The sequence below is a fragment of the Engystomops pustulosus genome, chromosome 1, assembly GCF_040894005.1.
Source record: "Engystomops pustulosus chromosome 1, aEngPut4.maternal, whole genome shotgun sequence".
Classification (NCBI taxonomy): domain Eukaryota; kingdom Metazoa; phylum Chordata; class Amphibia; order Anura; family Leptodactylidae; genus Engystomops; species Engystomops pustulosus.
The window spans coordinates 264,266,789-264,287,604 of NC_092411.1; the positions used below are offsets into that span (position 1 = coordinate 264,266,789).

Consider the following 20,816-nt stretch of genomic DNA (forward strand, 5'->3'; position numbering starts at 1 on the left):
AGTCAGGAGGAATATTCTATCAATTATTTCATTTTTGATGAAAACTTTTCTTTCTTTGATGTTTTCTAAGAGGTGGATTGAAAATATTTGGTCTGCTTAGTTACAGATAATACATCCAGTGCTGGATCTCAGTGCTGCTGTGGTGGTGTCTTACGATAAGCTAAAGGATTGATCATACATATTGATATGAGACTTCATCACAAGTTGAGAGTTGTGATGAGTGGACCCGAAAACCACAATGTCCGAGTTTGTGCCGAACATTGTGGGTTAGGGTCCCCTATACCGGACTTCAGCCAGGGCTCCGTGTTCAGGTTCACCCTCCACATTAACACCTGTGAAGGGAGCTAGCACCGATTGCATGTGCTCACTCTTTAAATGATGCTGGTGCATGCACGCCTCCAGTTAGATGCCGGTGCTGTATGAGCACTGCCACTTTCCTAAGGATCGTCGCTCTCTGTGCCGGCACCATTTAAAAGGTAACATCTGTAATCGTTAGTTGTTACCAGTGGGGGAGAGCATTCAGGTTCAGTACATGAACCCAACCCTACCCTTAAAGGTGTATTCCAGGAATAAGCATAATTCATATACAAGTGGACACTCAAAATATAAGCTAATGTGTAATTAGTTGTTATTTAAAATTTTGCTCCCCTTAGCAGGAAATGCTGCTGACATAGACTGTGATGGAGAATTAAAATGCTACTGGCGCTTTAATCAGTCCGTTAATTTCCCCCGCGCGGTCCGTTGCAGAGCATACACAGGACAGAAGATGGCCGCTGGTCACATGTCCACATCACATGTCCTGCATCTGCCTGGGCAGGTCATGTGATCTGCACTAAGTTTGGCTGTAGTCGGTTGGTTGCAGTGCATCCAGTATGACCGGTGTTTTGGTGATGGCAGTTACACATCATTACTATGGTAACAGAGCAAGAAAGTCTGTTATATCATCACCTGGAGCAGAGCATAAGATGGAGGAGGAGTTACTGAGAACTAAAGGATCATGGGACTTGTAGTATCCAGTGGAGGCCATCTTAGTGATAACTCCACCTACTTTAGAGAGGCCATACATTTTGTAAATCATAAAATCAAACTATTTAAGCTCCGTTTTGTGACTAATGACATTGAGTATTGTTGTATTCACTTATTTATATCATCATGGGTTTTTAGTGTCATAAGTTCATATTCCCAAAATACCCCTTTAATGATTCTGCGCATCCCAAGTTAGAAGCTACCTTGGATATTGGTTCGTGAAAACAGGACCTCCATGAAGCAACCTACTGGTGAGCTTATCATTATGCACAGCAGCCAAGGTGGGTCAGCTGCAGTATAAAACATGGTGGAAAAACACAACGGTCAAAATCTATGATAATACGGAAGGTAGTATTTAACTCGACAAAGTAACAAAAAGTGTAAGCACTGAAGAAACAAAGAAAAGCAGGGTCGTATCACTGTAGTCTTGTATTATGTCATATAGTTTACCAGCTGTACACAGTAACTTTACACTTTGTCCTATGATCAAATCTTCAATGTAATATTACTTAATTAACAATAAGTGATAAATGACCTCCACGTCACCGGCAGACGTGACCTATTGTACATTCAGTGATTCACAATATACAACTCTGAGGATTGAGGAGGTTTTTGGTCTTGTTGGTTTTGTACCATTGTATATTGTGTCTATGGTATTCTATAACATCCCTACACAGCCGTATTCATGCCTTTTGGCTGGTGTTACCCTTAAAGTACTCAGTAAACATTGCATCTCCCAGGTGTTTGTGCTTGAAGTCATACAAGTGAAAATATTTGACTTGTATTTTAGATGTAATATGGATGATATGTCTAAATACCTGAGAAGAACTCGTAGTCCTCTAGGCAATCGATTCTTGCATCTATTTATCTGATAATATGTATAAGTTACAGTCATCTTTCAAGTATGTTTTACATTCTCTGAAATATGTGATTTAATACATGAGAACATTTATAGCCTCGATGTAGCAAATAAAATTTTGGAAAGTCAACAGAGTAAAAATTCTACTTTACTAGATGGAAATGTTCCACAGTAACAGACACAAGTAAAGTTACCACCTTGGGTGTTCATGAACCCACTGGTTTCATAGCTAAAGGGGTTTTCCAAAAAGAACCACTTATTCCTACTAATTACTTACCCTCCAGTAAGTAACCACTCTTCTTTCAACTGGTGGGAGTGTAAGGCAAACCAGTTGCAAGAATCGGGGTCCATTGTCCTCCTGTCTGAATGGGGCAACATTTAAGCAGTGTATTCAGATACGTCCGTGGAATTTTGAGAACATAAATCCACTAAAATTGCTGAAGAGGGACCTATTTTTGAGATTAGTGGAAATCCGAGTTACTAGACAATTTATTCCTTAATCTGTGCAAAAGAGACAAGTTGTATTAGCAGACAAATCCCCTTAATATCTATCTGAGAAACCATATCCATTCCAAATCACGCCCTTTCCACACGTTTTTACTTTGGTGGTCATGGTCGTAAACCTGTAGACAAGTATAGACCTTACTAATCAAAGAAGATCCTATTCTGTGTGAGTTTTTTTGGAGCCTTGATGGTTTAGATGGACTCCTGTAGTGTTGGTTTGAGTTTGAGTACTGTGGCTTTTACCTTCTGACCATGGATAAGATAGATCAGTGGCCTCATTTTCTGTTGAAAGACGATCCTCAAGTGCTGAAATAAAAAGAATATCTTTCTTCTATCATGATCTTGATATTATAATGATATTATTTTTCTGACACCAACTTATTTGTAATATCCATCTAACAATGATTTCTCCACAGGTGGTTGGGATCTCTCGTTCTCTGTTGCATGGTGACACTAATCGTGGTTTTCTACTTCCTTGGTCTACTGTTTGGTTCTTGTGGTTATGACCAACATGCTTCTCCCACCACGAGAGGCTGCGTCTCTAATACTGGAGGGAACTTTCTCATGGCGTGAGTATACTTCGCACAGCTTGTAGGCGCCATGTTGTATCTCTGTCTTGCATGGTGCTTTCAGTAACAGGGTTTTGTTATGTTCCCTATTTATCTTCTACAGTGGAGTTGGATTTAGCTTCATCTTCTCCTGGGTTCTCATGCTGATCGTGATTGTTACATTCCTGGCTGGTGGAAATGTGGAAAAGTTGGTGTGTGAATCTTTTCAGGACAAGACCTTGTTTAAGGTGAGACTGAATGTCATAAACATTAGCAAACGAAAAAAAAGACTTGTTGGTAGAGAGTTTTGGGAACAATGTGGCTAAAAGAAGACAGCTGCTTCTCTAATGCCCCTCATAGATATAAGTCAATGGCTGAGCCTGTAAAGCGCCTTGCAGATCAACAGAATTTTTCAAGTTGCAGCTTCTTGCTTTGAAACATCCATTGTCATGTCAAGGCAGGTGCAGCCGGACATTGGTTTCTTCTAACTTGATCATACCTGGTGCCCAAAACTATCAAAGGAACTGGTGACACCAATGAAAAATCAGTTCGTTAGCTCTTACTTCTCATGCCGGGAGATGCCCACTCTACGTGAGCTATATAATGTTCACATACATAATTATTTGTAAGTGGAGGCATTGTGAGATGGTTTGCCTCCATTACACACCTAATTCTATACAATCCTTTTAAAAGAAGGACCTTTCACCAGTCCACCAACAATTTATTTGCATCCTTAGATGTTGATTCTGGGACAGTTGACATTTGCTCCAGTCTCCATTGTTTCTGAGCCATCACTGACATTTTTGTTGGCATGAAATTTTCTCATCAGAGGGCAGCCGGGACTGTTTACATGAAATTATAGAAACAAATTAGGATGCGGAGGGTTGGAATTGTGGATAAAACATCATTTGTAATGTAATTGTGACAATCTGGAGTGATGTAAACGATGTATAGTCATGGGTGACATACTTAAAGGGAACCTGTCAACATAAGCCCTTTTTTCTGGTTCTCCCATATCCCCATAAAGAACAGTGTGCACATTGCCAAAGTGTTTTTATAATAAAACTGTCTTTTTCCGAAAAAAGAAAAGTTAGATGAAAGTTGACCTTTCTCTCTGCAGAGCAGTGTCCTTTGTCCCATGGGAATGGCCAGTGAGAATTGGTTCCCCCCACGCTCGGGAAAGTGCTTTATCATGCATCTATTTCAAAGAGGAGGGACATGGCTTTTTTTTTTTTTTTTAAACTTAAAATAGACACATGATGAAGCGATTTCCTGAGGGTGGGGGAACCACTTCTCACTGGCCACTCCCAGGGGACAAGGGACACTTCTCTGCAGTGAGAAAGGTAAACTTTCATCTAACTTTGTTTTATAATAAAACTGGCTTTATCCAAACACTCAGCTTGTGCAGAGTGGGCACAGATATATACACCCCCATGCAGGTGCCTTATTGTAGAGAAAAAGAGAAAATATTTCCGCACTCCAAAGGATAAATAAAATCTTTTTTTATTCAAAGCTTGTTAATCCATAGTGTGTGAGTGCCTCCCCTAAACCGACGCGTTACACCTAATCATAGTCTTACCCATGGTATGATAAAAAGAACTTTGTCAATGTGCACATTATTCTTTATGGGGACATTGGTGAGCCAGAAAACAGACTCCCGGTGACAGGTTCCCTTTAAGAGGCAAGAATGTGTTGTCATTAAAATGCTATCTTATCTTTTTAAATTGTCTCATGTAAATGTGCTGGAGACTACCTAATGCTTTATCTATCAGATAACTAGATCTTTTATACTCCTCCGATATGACTTAAAAACTGTAAGAAAAAAACCTTTCACTTAAAAAAGTCATACAAAAAATAATCGATCTGTAATGATCATTCTTTATAGTGATGATTCGTTATAGCGAATGTTCTTTATTGTGATCATTTGTTATAGTGATTGTTCTTTATAGTGATTGTTCTTGATAGTGATTGTTCTTGATAGTGATTGTTCTTTATAGTGATCATTCTCTATAGTGATTGCTCTTTATAGTGATTGTTCTTGATAGTGATTGTTCTTTATAGTGATCATTCTCTATAGTGATTGCTCTTTATAGTGATCATTCGTTATAGTGATTGTTCTCTATAGTGATTGTTCTTTATAATGATCGTTCTTTATAGTGATCATTTGTTATAGTGATTGTTCTTTATAGTGATCGTTCTTTATAGTGATTGTTCTTTATAATGATCGTTCTCTATAGTGATCGTTCTTTATAGTGATCATTCGTTATAGTGATTGTTCTTTATAGTGATCATTCTCTATAGTGATTGCTCTTTATAGTGATTGTTCTTTGTAGTGATCATTCGTTATAGTGATCGTTCTTTATAATGATTGTTCTTTATAGTGATTGTTCTTTATAGTGATTGTTCTTTATAGTGATCGTTCTTTATAGTGATCGTTCTTTATAGTGATCGTTCTTTATAGTGATCGTTCTTTATAGTGATTGTTCTTTATAGTGATTGTTCTTTATAGTGATCGTTCTCTATAGTGATCATTTGTTATAGTGATCATTTGTTATAGTGATTGTTCTTTATAATGATCATTTGTTATAGTGATTGTTCTCTATAGTGATTGCTCTTTATAGTGATCATTCTCTATAGTGATTGCTCTTTATAGTGATCATTCGTTATAGTGATTGTTCTCTATAGTGATTGTTCTCTATAGTGATTGTTCTCTATAGTGATTGTTCTTTATAGTGATCGTTCTTTATAGTGATCATTCGTTATAGTGATTGTTCTCTATAGTGATTGTTCTCTATAGTGATTGTTCTCTATAGTGATTGTTCTCTATAGTGATTGTTCTTTATAGTGATTGTTCTCTATAGTGATTGTTCTCTATAGTGATTGTTCTCTATAGTGATTGTTCTTTATAGCGAATGTTCTTTATAGTGATCATTCGTTATAGTGATTGTTCTCTATAGTGATTGTTCTCTATAGTGATTGTTCTTTATAGTGATCGTTCTTTATAGTGATTGTTCTCTATAGTGATTGTTCTTTATAATGATCGTTCTTTATAATGATCGTTCTTTATAGTGATCATTCGTTATAGTGATTGTTCTTTATAGTGATCATTCTTTATAGTGATTGTTCTTTATAGTGATTGTTCTTTATAGTGATCGTTCTTTATAGTGATCGTTCTTTATAGTGATCGTTCTTTATAATGATCGTTCTTTATAGTGATCGTTCTTTATAGTGATCATTCTTTATAGTGATTGTTCTTTATAGTGATTGTTCTTTATAGTGATCGTTCTTTATAGTGATCGTTCTTTATAGTGATTGTTCTTTATAGTGATCGTTCTTTATAGTGATCATTCGTTATAGTGATCGTTCTTTATAATGATCGTTCTTTATAATGATCGTTCTTTATAGTGATTGTTCTTTATAGTGATTGTTCTTTATAATGATTGCTCTTTATAGTGATTGTTCTTTATAGTGATCGTTCTTTATAGTGATTGTTCTTTATAGTGATCGTTCTTTATAGTGATTGTTCTTTATAGTGATCATTCTCTATAGTGATCGTTCTATATAGTGATCGTTCTTTATAGTGATTGTTCTTTATAGTGATCATTCTCTATAGTGATTGTTCTTTATAGTGATCGCTCTTTATAGTGATCGTTCTTTATAGTGATTGTTCTTTATAGTGATCGTTCTTTATAGTGATTGTTCTTTATAGTGATCGTTCTTTATAGTGATCGTTCTTTATAATGATCGTTCTTTATAGTGATTGTTCTTTATAGTGATCATTCTTTATAGTGATTGTTCTTTATAGTGATCGTTCTTTATAGTGATTGTTCTTTATAGTGATTGTTCTTTATAGTGATCATTCTCTATAGTGATTGCTCTTTATAGTGATCGTTCTTTATAGTGATTGTTCTTTATAATGATCGTTCTTTATAGTGATTGTTCTTTATAGTGATTGTCGTGTCATAGAAGAACATATGACATTGTTTTACATGGATGCCTGGATCTCATTCTTTTTCCATTTGCCCCATCTTATGACACTGTAATATTTCTTGACATGTTGCCTTCCCAATCCATGAAGTGGTAGTAGGAGTCTGTATATAATCCACACAAAAATGATGCTTCAGGGCGAATTCACATTTGTCTGTCCTTTTAGCCCATTTTATGGTGCGTGTTTTCTCAAGCCGCAGCCTGTATGACAGCCGAGATATGTCAGTCACTCGCTCACCGCTCCAGGCACCAGCAACCGCACTGGAATCTTCTATGCGCATAGATAGAGGTTTTTTCCTAAAAGTTTTACTCATAGACTATTTCACTGTGACTAGATTTTAACTAGAAGGCTCAATGGTCATATGAAGGAATGCCTGACAAATGTGATTACATTGTGAGCCTAGTAATATACAAGGACTAATCCAGGATGTGTTATCTGAGCATTTACAGTCAGCCCCCTATGTGTCTGCATACAACATCCAGAGATGTCTAGTATATGAGAATAAAGCCATAGACACAGAATAGTCATATAGTAAGAGCAGTCACAGGCAGGAGAGACAAAATCCTCCTTAAATTCTATGGTCTTTCATATAAAATACAGAAACTGTGTGGCACAAATTAAAGGGGTTGTCTACTTTCAGCAAATAATTGAATATAGCTAGTGTAAAGAAAAGTTCTACAATTTTCCAATATACTTTATGTATCAATTCCTACCTGTTTTCTAGATCTCTGCTTGCTATGATTCTATATGTTTACTTCCAATGGATAGAAATCTGTCCATGGAAATGTCATGGATATGAAGGTGCTTGTAGATCACAGAGAGTAATCAGAGCTGTCTATTATAATGGCTTCTGCACTTGCATGTCCATAACAAGACCATGGGCAGATTTCTATCCACTGGAAGTAATCATTAAAGCTTTCTAAAGAGGTCTAAAAAAAACCCATTAGGAATTGCTTCAGAAAGTAGATTGGAAAGTTGTATAGCTTTTAATTTCACAAACAATATCAATATTTGCTGAAAGGGGACAACCCCTTTAAGTGCAACATAACTGTTTTCATAGGAACAAGGTCAATTAATCAAGAACATTTTTAATTGGATATCAGTAAAAGCAGTTTTGTAAGAATCAAGCATTCATATGTTTTAGCAAAATGCCAAGGAGGAAAGACATCAACATAGGCATTAGAAAAGGAATTGCCACTAGATATGAGTTAAAGGAAACCTACCACTACTTGCATGATGAAATGATGCGAGCAGACCACCCTGTAGGCTACTTAATGCTGATGCCGGCACATAGTTTAGTTAGGCTCGGCGAACTTTAGTTGAGCTAAAAAAACGATTTACATATGTAAATGAGCCCTCCGGTGCTACCCTATGTCACCTTCGGGCCGGCGATGGCTTCCGATGTTTAATTAGTTCAGCCATCTTCAAATTACCCGTCCTCCTTCAGGTGCCAAGAGCCGTGACGAGACCAAGCTCTCGGCACCTATCGCCGGCCGGCTGTCCGAGACTTAGTGTTTGTTCATGCGCTGGCTGGAATAATGAAACATCGGAAGCCATCGCCAGCCCGAAGGTGACGTAGGGTAGCACCGGAGGACTCATTTACATATGTAAGAAAATCGTTTTTTTAGCTCAACTAAAGTTCGCCGAGCCTAACTAAACTATGTGCCGGCATCATTAAGTAGCCTACAGGGTGGTCTGCTTGCATGATTTCATCATGCAAGCAGTGGTAGGTTTCCTTTAATTTCCAGGTCTATTGGGCAGACGCACTGCAAAACGCGGTGGGGGGGGGGGCATGAATAGCACATTATGCAAGCAGCAATGGTAATTATCCCCACTATTCACAAAGGGAAACCATGTTATATAGTTGACAATCCACTCAGGAATAGATGTCCCAGGAAATTTACCACAAGGTCAGATAGTAAGAGAAATCATAAAGAACCCAGAAATCAGATTTGGCAAGTTAAAGGGGTATTCCCATTTCAGCAAATTAATGTTATTGTTTGTATTATAAAACATAAAATTATATAATTTTCCAATATACTTTGTGTATCAATTAATCATGGTTTTCTAGATCTCTGCTTGCTGTCCTTTACTTTCAGTAAATCTGACCCTGGTCACACAGGTGCACTGCTGATTAGTATCACAGGGAGTAATCAGAGCTGTGTGATATAACGAGCCGTGCACCTGTGTGACCATGCTCAGATTTCTGTCCATTGGAAATAAAGGACAGCAAGCAGAGATTTAGAAAACCATAAGGAATTGATACAGAAAGTATATTGGAAAATTGTATGACTTTTTATAATACAAACAACTTTAATGTGCCAAAATGGGAATAGCCCTTTAGATTTTCAAGTTTATTGCACTATAATTGGAAAACGACTGGGCATGTATGGCTTGTGTGGAAGAGTTGCCAAAAGAAAGCTTCTCATAGCTGAAAGAGGATTTCCTACCCCATTAGATATTTAGTTATCTTATCACAGTGGTGGCGAACCTATGGCACGGGTGCCAGGGGTGGCACTCAGAGCCCTTTCTGTGGGCACCCGGGCCATCGCCCCAGCACACCAGACAGGACATATCTTAAAGTGATACTTACTTCGCTACTTGGGACTGTAGGAAGAGGGAGATAAGTAGACAGGGCCGAATTATCTTTTGAGGACCTTCTGCTGCCCCCATGATTCTCTATGCACCGAGGGACACTGAAAAGAAGCTAAAATGATGCAAATTTTCCATCTTGTCCTCAGGAGGCCAATATGATCGAAAGTTGTTCAAAAACACAAAGCAAAAAGTTACTGCTTTAATTTTTGGTTAGCACCTCGCTATAAATAAGGGAGGTTTGGGGTTGCAATTTGGGCAATCAGCCGCTAAAAGGTTCGCCATCACTGTCTTATCAGATCATTACTGATAAACGTATGCATGTTACATTTGTTACAAGCAGCAATTGATTTGATAGATTTTGATATGTAATAATGAGCCCTTTTTCAACTCTGTAGGTTTTGGATACTCCATATCTGCTAAATTCACAGTGGAAAAATTATCTCTCTGGTGCCCTTTATCAAAACGCCAACATGAATCTCACTTTTGAAAAAGTCTACAGGTAAATAAAAAAACAAGCTGAGAAAGAATGGATTTAAAGGAATTCTACCATCAAAATCCATCCTGATAAACCGGGGACATTACTCATAGATCCAGGCACCGTGACTGTGGTCATCTTCTTATATTTGTTATCCATGGTCTCCTTCCTTCTAAAATCAACTTTTAAAATTATGCATTGCCAGAGCCCCATAAGTGCTGCAGATTTATAGATTGTTACAATGAGCATAACACATTTACCGTCCACCTGCTCTCTCTGCCGGTGTAATCTAGCAGCAGCAGGAACTGCAGGGGGGAGGAGACCTGCTCTGCTTTTTTTGTGACAGTGAAAAGATATCACTGAGTGAAGTCTTTTGACAAGCTGTTACAATGAGCAGAGCAGGTTCATCATGGTGGATTTTGATGGTAGATTTCCTTTAATTATTTGCTCAAGCATAAAAAAGGGAACCCAAGTCCTATTAAACCAATGCAGCCCTCTAAATGTATTACCGTAGTTATTACATGTTAATAAATCTCTATATTCTCTTCCAGTGACTGCAAGGAAAACAAGGGCATATTTACAGCTCTTCAGATCGATAATCTGTTCAATCTCAATGAATTCTTAAACATCAGCAAGGTAAGTGATCTACAAGACATGACTGGATGACCAGAAAACATTGACTTCCACAGTGTACAATTTAATTTATAAAACATTGGAACATATTTAATAAATTTGTCACATATTTACATCATCTACCATGAGTCCTGGGATATTACTCCCTTCCCCCTGGAAGAATATTTTTGTATCTTTTTTTAAAGTTACATTTCCACGGTCGTACATCTGGTTAACAGATAAAGAGTCATATTCCATAGTTAAAGTGTGTAAAGTCAATATACCATATATACTCGAGTATAAGCCTAGTTTTTCAGCACAAAAAATGTGCTGAATACTCAAACTCGGCTTATACTCGAGTAAAAAAAAATATAGGTTTTACCAGGTTTTTGTGGTAAAATTAGGTGCCTCGGCTTATACTTGGGTCGGTGTATACTCGAGTATATACGTTAGTTTGTGCACAAATAAGACTAAAAAGACAGAAAACAAATTCAGCAACTTTTATTGTCAGAATTCTGAAATGGCAAAATTTTAAAAAATTGCTTATAGATTGTATAAATTAATGTTCATGTAGGTTCCAATTTATCAGAAGATGCATAACCCAAATCTGAGAGGCAGAATATGTCACTTACTTGTGTTGGTCACATCCATCCCCACCATCTCTTGTAGGACACAAAGTAACATTTACTTAATGGGACACTCTAATCTTGGACAGCTACATAACAAGGGGTCCCACCTCCAACAATGGGGTCCCCTGACGGGTATAATGCAGTGAGGGATAACCACACATGTGTGGCTCTCTCTATGGGATTTCCAAAAATAGCTGAATTTCCAGAACTCTACTGATACATAATGACTGGACGGATCAGTGCCGATCATTACTCCATTAACATAAATTTCCTTTTTCTCCCCCCAGTATGTTGATGAAATATCAGATCGGATAGAATTGATGAATATAAACCTGAAAAATATAGTCTTGCTGGATAAAAAAGGAAGAAAGAATTTAGAAGATTTTAGTGCCACGGAGATTGATACCATAGACTTTGATGCATTTTTAGCAGAGGTAAATGTATCGTATGAGATGTGTCAGACACCAATATATAGTATATATCACATAACATAAACTTTTACAATATCGGTCAATAACCCCCCCCCCCCCCATTTCCCTTTCCTATTACATTCCTTAAAGAAAATCTACCACCACGTTACTGTATAGCTAGTACAGGCTGTCCCCGGGTTACATACAAGATAGGGTCCGGAGGTTTGTTCTTAAGTTCAATTTGTATGTAAGTCGAAACTGTATATTTTGAAGTTCTAGACAAATTTTTTTCTTTTGTCCCAGTGACAATCGGAGTTTCAAAATTGGACCAAGGATTATCAATAAAGCTTCATTACAGACACTTTACAGCTGATTATTGCAGTCTGAGACTATAGTAACATCCAGAGAACTTCACCAGAGGTCACAGTGGGCAGAAGGATCCGTCTGTAACTATGGGTTGCCTGTAAGTCGGGTGTCCTTAAGTAGGGGACCGCCTGTAGTAGAGACGACCATGAATACACGAGAATTGCCAAGTGTAACATCACCACCGGTTTGCATAGAGGATAGAGGAGGCAAGTACAAAGCTTGCTGGGTGCATGAGTAATGAGACAAAAGAGCCCGGAGGGACTCTGGTTACACCCCCCAGAGCCCCTCAGGCTCCCTATCATATTTATAAACATAAATTTTTAGCAAAACCAGACCATGAAAAGGAATGTAAAGAACAGCTACAGAACAAGGAGGCCAAGAGGATCATGTGCGTGACACTGCTTTATATTACATTGTACATTATTACATTATATAACATTATATTAATGTGGTGGTAGATTTCCTTTAACCCTTTACAGGACCTTGAAGTAACCGATAATGAACATAATTGAATGAACGCTAAGGGCAAAAAAAAACACACACAAAAATTACATTTTTTTCACATCCAACTTTATAAACACAGGATAAAAGTGATCACAGAAAAGAGTTGAATAAAGGTGACACATTAGGGGTCATTTACTAGGGGCCCGATTCGCGTTTTCCCGACGTCTTACCCGAATATTTCCGATTTGCGCCGATTTTCCCTGTATTGCCCCGGGTTTTTGGCGCACGCGATCGGATTGTGGCGCATCGGCGCCGGCATGCACGCGATGGAAATCAGTGGGCGTGGCCGAATGAAAACCCGACGGATTCGGAGAAACCACCGCATTTAAAAAAAAAAAGCGCACTTACCTTCACCGGGTATACGATGGTTCATTCTGGCAGACCTCGGGGAACTTCAGCGCAGCAGCGACACCTGGTGGATGTCGGAGGAACTACCATAGTGAATCACTGGAAGACCCGAATCCACCGCAGAGAACATGCCACTGGATCGCGAATGGGCCGGGTAAGTAAATCTGCCCCATTATTTTTATGGTATTGTTAATGGCCAAAGAAAGCTAAAAACTCTAAACAAGAACAACAACAAAACTGTTCCAATGCCTGCATGTTACACATTGAGGCGGCTGCTGTTGGTGCTGGTAATGGCTCGTGTAGCATTATTTAAGGAGGAGGATTAGCTATTCATGCTTGATAGATAAGGGTCCTACAGCAGGATTTCATAAGTTGTGCAACAATGCAGTTAATTCAGATGTTTTGCTCGTTCATATAAATGATGTACATCTCTAACTCCAGGCAGGAAAAAGTGTTACGAAGGTGGATCTCCTGGCATTTGCCAATGAACTGGAAGGAAATGCGGACATGCTGGTAAGTCTGGGATCTGTATTATTTACTATGACATGTTATTTGTGCATTTTTTCAGTACATTTTAAACAATCTCATTTTGGCCCTATTCCTATACCCTTCTAATGGGCACGTTCATGGGGTGTGCCGCACCATACTACAAACGTGACGACTGTCTGCACTACATAAGATAGGGCCGGTCCTATTCCTGCACCTTTTTGCGGCCAGGGCTATCACCTCCTGAAGACATTTTCCAATTATGCACAAGCTGAACCTGCACAGCTCTAAAATATATAGGTATAAATTAGTATGATTTACAGCCAACACACTAAAAAGACTATGAACAATTGTGAAAAAAACCAAAGAAACTAGGAGAAACAGGGCCCCATACCAGACCTCTGAATGGGGCCCCTCATCCCCCTTAAAAATATACATATTTATATGCTCACAAATGTGAGTTACAGTTGCATGGTATACACAGTACACATATAGAGCATAATGCAGTATATATACACATCGAGTATATACACATCACAGATACAGCATATATACATCACATATATGTTATTCGTAGATTATGTTGTACAATGTGCAGCATAATATGTATATAATGGTGTACATCCTCCATTCTTTAGTTTGTCAGGTTGGATGATGGGGCCCCCTGACACTGTGGGCCCATAGCAGCTGCTATGGCTGCTACCACTGTAGTTACGCCCCTGAGCATAGGCAAATATGAACAAAACTTTATTTCATCTATATAAATACACCACACAACTTGATCAAAACATTAAAAACACCTAAAAAGTACCTCAGTACACATTGCAAAGACCCATGTTTGTGACCCTGAGAAGTCCGTACATCTCACACTGCCAAAATGATCTCCAATGCCACGTGCCACATATATATATACAGAGTATCATGGTGATATAAAGTCTAGGCCTAGTAAAGTTATACGATTCCACAACATGGTAAGGCTATATTCCCATCGGCCGTATGGGGGACGGACATAGGGCCGACATATACACAGCGTATATACACCCCCCCACTGACGGCAATGGACGCATGGCACCGTACGGGAGTGGTACGGTGCCACGTACCGTCCAGTCTCCGGGACAAAGATAGGGCATGTCCTATTGTTCTTCAGAATACAGAGCCGTGCACCATACATTGCTATGGAGAGGGGCGGGGATGAGCAGCGCTCGCCCCCTCCTCCTCTCCCCATTGCCAATGTGTGCTACGGTACAGCGGGCACATGTCGTGTGAATATAGCCTAAGTGACACAAAAAGAGGATAGATGGCACAGCCAGTTGTATGGTTACCAGTCCTTATTAAATCCCACACGCAAGGTATATAGGGCAGTGTGAGGACTTGCCCCACGTGTTCTGTTGCTTATCGTGACTTCCTCAGGGGTGGCAGTGTGAGATGTATGGATTTGTCAGGGTCACATACATGGGTCTTTGCAATATGTACTGAGGTACTTTTTAGGTGTTTTTAATGTTTTGATCAAATTTTGTGGTGTATTCATATCGCTGAAGTAAAGTTTTTTACATATTTGCCTATACACACTTTCTTTGGTCTTTTTCGCAATTGCTCCTGAAGACATTTGTGGTGGGAGTGGCGCTCACTCGTCGTTGTCACATGGGCCACAAGAAATGGCATACATCCTGGCCTGGAAAATGCACATAAATGTCTAATTCTAGACATCTGTAGACAACTTCGAGAAGATCTAGCATACCAAATGCTGTCTCCTCTGCTTCTCTGGTACCATTACACTATAATCTACTATTATAAAAGAGTTAGCCACTTTGTACCAATCCTATACATCCCCTTTAAATCATTGGTCTGTTAAAAAATAAGGCTCAGACTGTTCTCAATTCTAACAGAATGGGGGTCATTTACTAAGGGCCCGATTCGCGGTTTCCCGACGTGTTACCCGAATATTTCCGATTTGCGCCGATTTTCCCTGTATTGCCCCGGGATTTTGGCGCACGCGATCGGATTTTGCCACATCAGCGCTGGCATGCACGCGACGGAAATCGGGGGCGTGGCCGAGCGAAAACCGGACAGATTCGGAAAAACCTCCGCATTTAAAACAAAAAAAGTGTCGCTTGGGGCGCGCTTACCTTCACTTGGTCCGGCCCGGTGAATTCCAGTGCGGAACGATGCATTTCAGCGCAGCAGCGCCACCTGGTGGACGGCGGAGGAACTACCTTAGTGAATCACGGCCGGACCCAAATCCACCGCAGAGAACGCGCCGCTGGATCGCGAACGGACCCGGTAAGTAAATCTGCCCCAATGTGTTTTTTAGAACTTTTCTTCAACTGAATTGGGGGAAATAGGCAAAATATAGCCCACACTATTATATAGTTAGATTTCCTTTGTAACATCAGAAAAAACAAAGTGTCTGATAGATCTTTATTGCCAGTGCATTGGAGTAGATTAACCTTCCATTTATTGTATTCTTCACACTTTCTGCAATTTATAACCTCCATTTTAGTACATGAATTAGAATTCTAGCTGAAGTGGTATAAAAATGTAAAAACAGTATGCAATGAGCTTATAAGCTCCCTCTAGTGGTGGTCACAGCAATTATCATTTATTTATAAGCAGAGTATTTGGATCTCTGTGTCAGGATATTATTAGGAAATTAAACTGAAGGTTTTTTAGATTTATTAAGATTAAAAAATGCATAAAGATGGAAATTTGAATTACGGTTGAGTCTTTTTTCTTTTTTTTTTTTAAATGCAGGCTTGTTTTCTCTGTGTGCTCCAGATTCCTCCCACACATACACACAAAAAAGCATATGTAATGATAGATTTTCATTTTAGATTGTAAGCAGAATTGGGGTAGCAACAAGACAAACGTTTTTATTTTGCAACAATAAATTGATTTGTCTTAATTTCTGTTAAAAAATGACATAGTTTAATCTGTCATACATTATGCATCTGAGTTTATAATGCTACACTTACAGCTGAGAGTTCTAGACTAGTAGACTGCCTAAACTTCTGTTATCATAGTGGTGGTCCCACTGGCTGATGATCATTTATTTCAGGCCATGTGATTAGAGGCACCTGGCTTCTATGTAGCCTTTGAATCGTAATGAAGGCTGTTAAGCTCATTTCAACTGATGTCCTGATACATATCACCATAGAATTCACAGATGGGGTATTTTTTTCATAACAGTATAAGCAGTATCCAGAATCTCCTATGCCCCGCTGCTCTTGAATTCTGCAATGTTGCTACATTCTTCATGTTTTTTGAAGGTTAACCCCGCGTTGTACCCAGCTTTTGTTCTTCTTCTCCATCACGCTACTAAAAACTGCTCTGCTCTGATATCTCTCTATTTGATTTCAGCCAAAAGGAGCATTAGGAAATGCTATAAAAGGACACGCTAATAGTATACGGATGATACACATTCAGCAAGTCGTACCGATGGAGCAGACAATGGTAAAGAATCTGAGTAGCTATATTCTGAAGATGGGGGGAAGATGGGTCATGTTTATAACACATGGTTTTATGTCGGCTCTAATAAACTACTCGCAACACTTATTGTGAGGCGTATTAGGCATTGATATGAGAGGTCCAACAAACAAAGTATAATTTAGGGGGGGAAGCCATATACCTTGTTTTTGCTTGCTGTAAATTCTTGTGTACATTTGTAACCCCCTATAACTTTGCTAATGTAGTAGCTAAAGTGAAGAGGTGCCATGACACCTTGGAGTAAACTTTATATGACTGTTGACACCGGGAATACAATAGACATCCTAGCTAGAGCTGAGCGGATATGATGTTTGGGTTCGAGTTTGGCCCTTGCGACTAGGACATCCAGCTAATCCCTTCAGTTGCCTCCCCTAGTAAATAGCCATGGCTGTGATTGGCCAAACCCGAACCTGAACACATTTCTTATTTTAGCTGACATGTTAGATACTTTTCAGTTTCTTATGCCACTTTCTGACTGGCTTACTTCAGACCAATGTTTGCGCCAAAGTCCCTTTCCTGGATAATTTGCATCTCTGCGTCTGACAGGTTCCCTTTAAACTTGGCTTGGAGCAGTAGAAATGACTTATTGAGGTTAGGTTCAAATGTTTGTGATCAATTGAGTCATTGATTTTCTAAATTTCTATAGGATTCATCTAATGCCAAAATGTATTATCGGATCCCTTCTTTTCCAATTTTTCTGCAGATCGGGCCAGTTATCTGTAATGGTTTTGCTTTTTATACTTGTTTTGTACTGATTGTTCTATTGCTAATTTAGCGGCCCATTGAGTTTCCATTGAAGCAGGATGATAGAACCGGAGGGGTGATTGAAAAATAGACTCCAGGTCATTGCAGCCTAATCTGTAACTTCTGTCATATATGACACATGCAATTCTTATATTACTTCCCCCTGGCCTGTTTACAGTATGGATCTGATAACTTTATATTGTGCTTCTTCCTGTTCCCTTCTCCACACGATAATCTGTAGACAATATTGTGTGCATGTCCCATCATGGTCTCAGACGACTATGCTAAGGATACTATGTCCTGTTCTGAGACCAGGAAATAGGATAGTTTTTCGGCTGGTAAAATGATCCTTCATGCGTGCACGTCTTATTACAGTCTATACAATGGATTGCTGTCAGGCTTGGAGTTGTGGTGTAGTTTGATTACTATTGTTGACATTGATTTCTCATTCCTCCCTCTGCCTTTCAAGAAATATGTTAAAGCCAGGGTAAGCATACGCGACATGTTGCACGTCTGTAAATGTATGATTTACATGTGGTGTTATATGTTGTGTATACGGTGAATATTATGTAATCCTACTATTTATTATCGCTTAAGAGAACTATTACTACTACTTTAAAGGGGTATTCTAAATGTAAAGAATTGGTGTCAAATTTTCTAAAAAATGCTCTGTTCCCCTGTCGCTACCATCCTATTCTGGTTTGATCCTATTCTAAGAGGACTGGGTCCTTGCTGGTTTCCACTTCCTGTTGTTAAACAGGAAATGGGTGGGAATTATATCTCTATTGGTCAATTTGATGTTTCCACCTACTTCCTGTTGTGTCAAAATTGCAGCAGGAAATCAAGACCTTGGAAAGATAATGATAGGGGATCAATGAGAAGAGTATAAATTCTTTTATATTTTAGCCATTGACATTTCTCCCCACTGAATTCGAATCCAATTACAGCTTGCACACTTTCTACTCTCAGGTTGGAATGGGAATGGTTGCATGATAATAACATACTTCTATGTATATTCACCCTTCACCAGGATCTGTGTTTTCCTATTGACCCATCCCACCTTGTTAATGGAAGTTCTTTGTTTTACAGGGTGTTTTAAATCAAAGTATTAAATTGCTAGAGAGGACGTCGTTTGATATTGAGGTAGGTAATAAAATAATTATGAAATATATCTAAAACTGCCTGGATTGTGCCACATTTCATAAAAATATACAAATCTGTCAATTCGAACATGTTTCTTAAAGTGAAAGCAAATGCCCATTATTTCTAAGATTGTTTAGCTCTGGTTTCTTTTCTATCCAAATTTTTTAGCCTCTGTAGGTCTAATAACATAGACAAATAAAAAATAACTGCATGGTTTTAGGATGCATAGCAGAAACTGACATCCTATTCTCCTGGTACACTTCCTGCTCTTCTGCCAATATACTTCCTGCTCTGCAGCTATTGGCTGCACCTCACAGACTTCCTGTTCTCCCGATACAGGATGAGACTGCACCTCAAGCTGACAGTTGGGCAGTGCTGAGTGACGTCAGAGAAGGGCCAATAGTTTTAGTACTTTCTGCTCACATTAATTACATACAGTTTATTTGTTATGATTTGTAAGTGCTACAGAATATGACGGTGCTATATAAATAAAAATTATTTTTTTTTTGTTATTGACAATGGTACAAGGATGTTCTTTATGGTATACACAGAAAATTACTATATGGAGGGATTTTAGAGATTATTTTCACTCTACAAAAATCTAAGCTTCTCCATGTACCATTGGAGAAGATTCCTGAAGCCCCATATACATAAGCCGAACACATGGAGGATTTAGCCAATTTTTAGCCGTTGTGCATGTGTCCCCAAGAAGTGCATCATAGGATATATATGTGATATCAACTGAACCTGTACAATTATCCAATAAAAAACATGTCTGACTTTTTTTTTCCAGGAAAAAGTACATGATGTCATTTCAGCGATTGACGCAGCTCAAGCCCTGATCAATAACAATGCGTCCTCAATCATAAAGCGGGTGAGATATCTACTCTATCTAGATTCTTCTAATATGTAGAGCAGCATAGTCCGCAGTAAGTCTTTATACCAGTACTGTATATGTTTCAAGTGTTTCCAATTGCCTAACTTCTACGCCGAGATTCGATCACTTGAAGTTACCGCCCAAAGCCTGAGGCAGCACTACTGAGAAATTCTTTCGACATTCTTTAGATGGATATGCAATGCTTATATGAACATTTTAAGAATGTGGGTCCTTATCCCAGACTCCCCACCCTACGTCCCCCACATAAGGCTGAGCAGACAGCTGCTTAAGGGTATGTCCACATGGACATAACGTCTACAGATGTGCCGCAGCAGATCAACGAACATGAAATCTGAAGCATTTTACAGTAGCAGTAAAGATTTAGTCAGAAATCTCATTCTTACACTGGAGGTTTACCAAGTAATATTGTTCTCCTCTTTCCACAAGAGGGTCCAGTTCTCACTACTTGATGGGGTGGCAGGTTGGGCATACATCCATTTATTACTATAGGACAGTCACAAATTGTTGAGCACAAAAAACTGATCTCCACAACCGTCACAGAAAGTGAATGGGAGTGCCGGAGACAGCTCAGCCCTGTGCCTGGATTTTTCCAATGGTCTCATAGTGGTCTGGAAAGACACATACTTGACTTCACTTCAATCAGTGAGAACATGACCCTTGTGTTCTTGTCCCAGTTGTTGGATCAATGGTCGTGGGTCAGATGTTTTTACCCTACAGCATTTTTTGTTGCAAAATTTGAGTAAAACCGCTACATTTCTGCCTTGGGCAACAGTGCAAAATCAATGTCACACACAGACATAGGGTCATTAAGAATAGCTATGTTTTATTATAAGCTGAATAGATTTCTGAGCTTCTGTGGACAAAAGTTTTTGGGTGTTCCAATAGCTACACCCTCTCTGAGTTCATGCAAATTAAGTGATATTAACTGGACCTGAGCTACTGAGAGGATATGGTAAAAAAAAAGGATCTTTATAATATATTCAGGAGTTTCAAAAGATATTTTTAGAAATGTGTGATTTTTTTTCCTCCCCAGGAATCAAAAAAGTTCATGGACACAGTCATCAGCTACTTTGTCCAATATGTACAGTGGGTGAAGGATTCAGTAAGTATAATATATTTAATGTTATCTTCTATTATATATGTACTGTATGTATGTATGATTTTTTTTTTTGGGGGGGGGGGGGGCTTGTTGGAAGTT

At 38.8% G+C, this 20,816-nt stretch overlaps 1 protein-coding gene across 12 annotated transcripts in view; it reads left to right on the forward strand.

Annotated features, from left to right (window-relative positions):
* The window catches only part of PROM1 (prominin 1), a 106,681-nt gene that overhangs the window by 71,360 nt on the left and 14,505 nt on the right, over positions 1-20,816 (forward strand). For 9 of the 12 annotated variants that reach the window (XR_011849897.1, XR_011849898.1, XR_011849903.1 and 6 more), the window contains 11 exons: positions 2,806-2,958; positions 3,062-3,185; positions 9,916-10,019; positions 10,547-10,631; positions 11,524-11,670; positions 13,306-13,377; positions 16,708-16,800; positions 18,047-18,064; positions 18,667-18,720; positions 19,514-19,594; positions 20,652-20,720. Coding sequence is in view for 5 of the 12 variants with exons in the window: in XM_072126047.1 (XP_071982148.1) it covers positions 2,806-2,958; positions 3,062-3,185; positions 9,916-10,019; positions 10,547-10,631; positions 11,524-11,670; positions 13,306-13,377; positions 16,708-16,800; positions 18,047-18,064; positions 18,667-18,720; positions 19,514-19,594; positions 20,652-20,720 (1,000 nt within the window). In the remaining 7 variants the exon portion in view is untranslated. The remainder of the gene's footprint in view (positions 1-2,805; positions 2,959-3,061; positions 3,186-9,915; positions 10,020-10,546; positions 10,632-11,523; positions 11,671-13,305; positions 13,378-16,707; positions 16,801-18,046; positions 18,065-18,666; positions 18,721-19,513; positions 19,595-20,651; positions 20,721-20,816) is intronic. The other 3 variants (XR_011849900.1, XR_011849902.1, XM_072126052.1) reach the window with 1 other exon arrangement.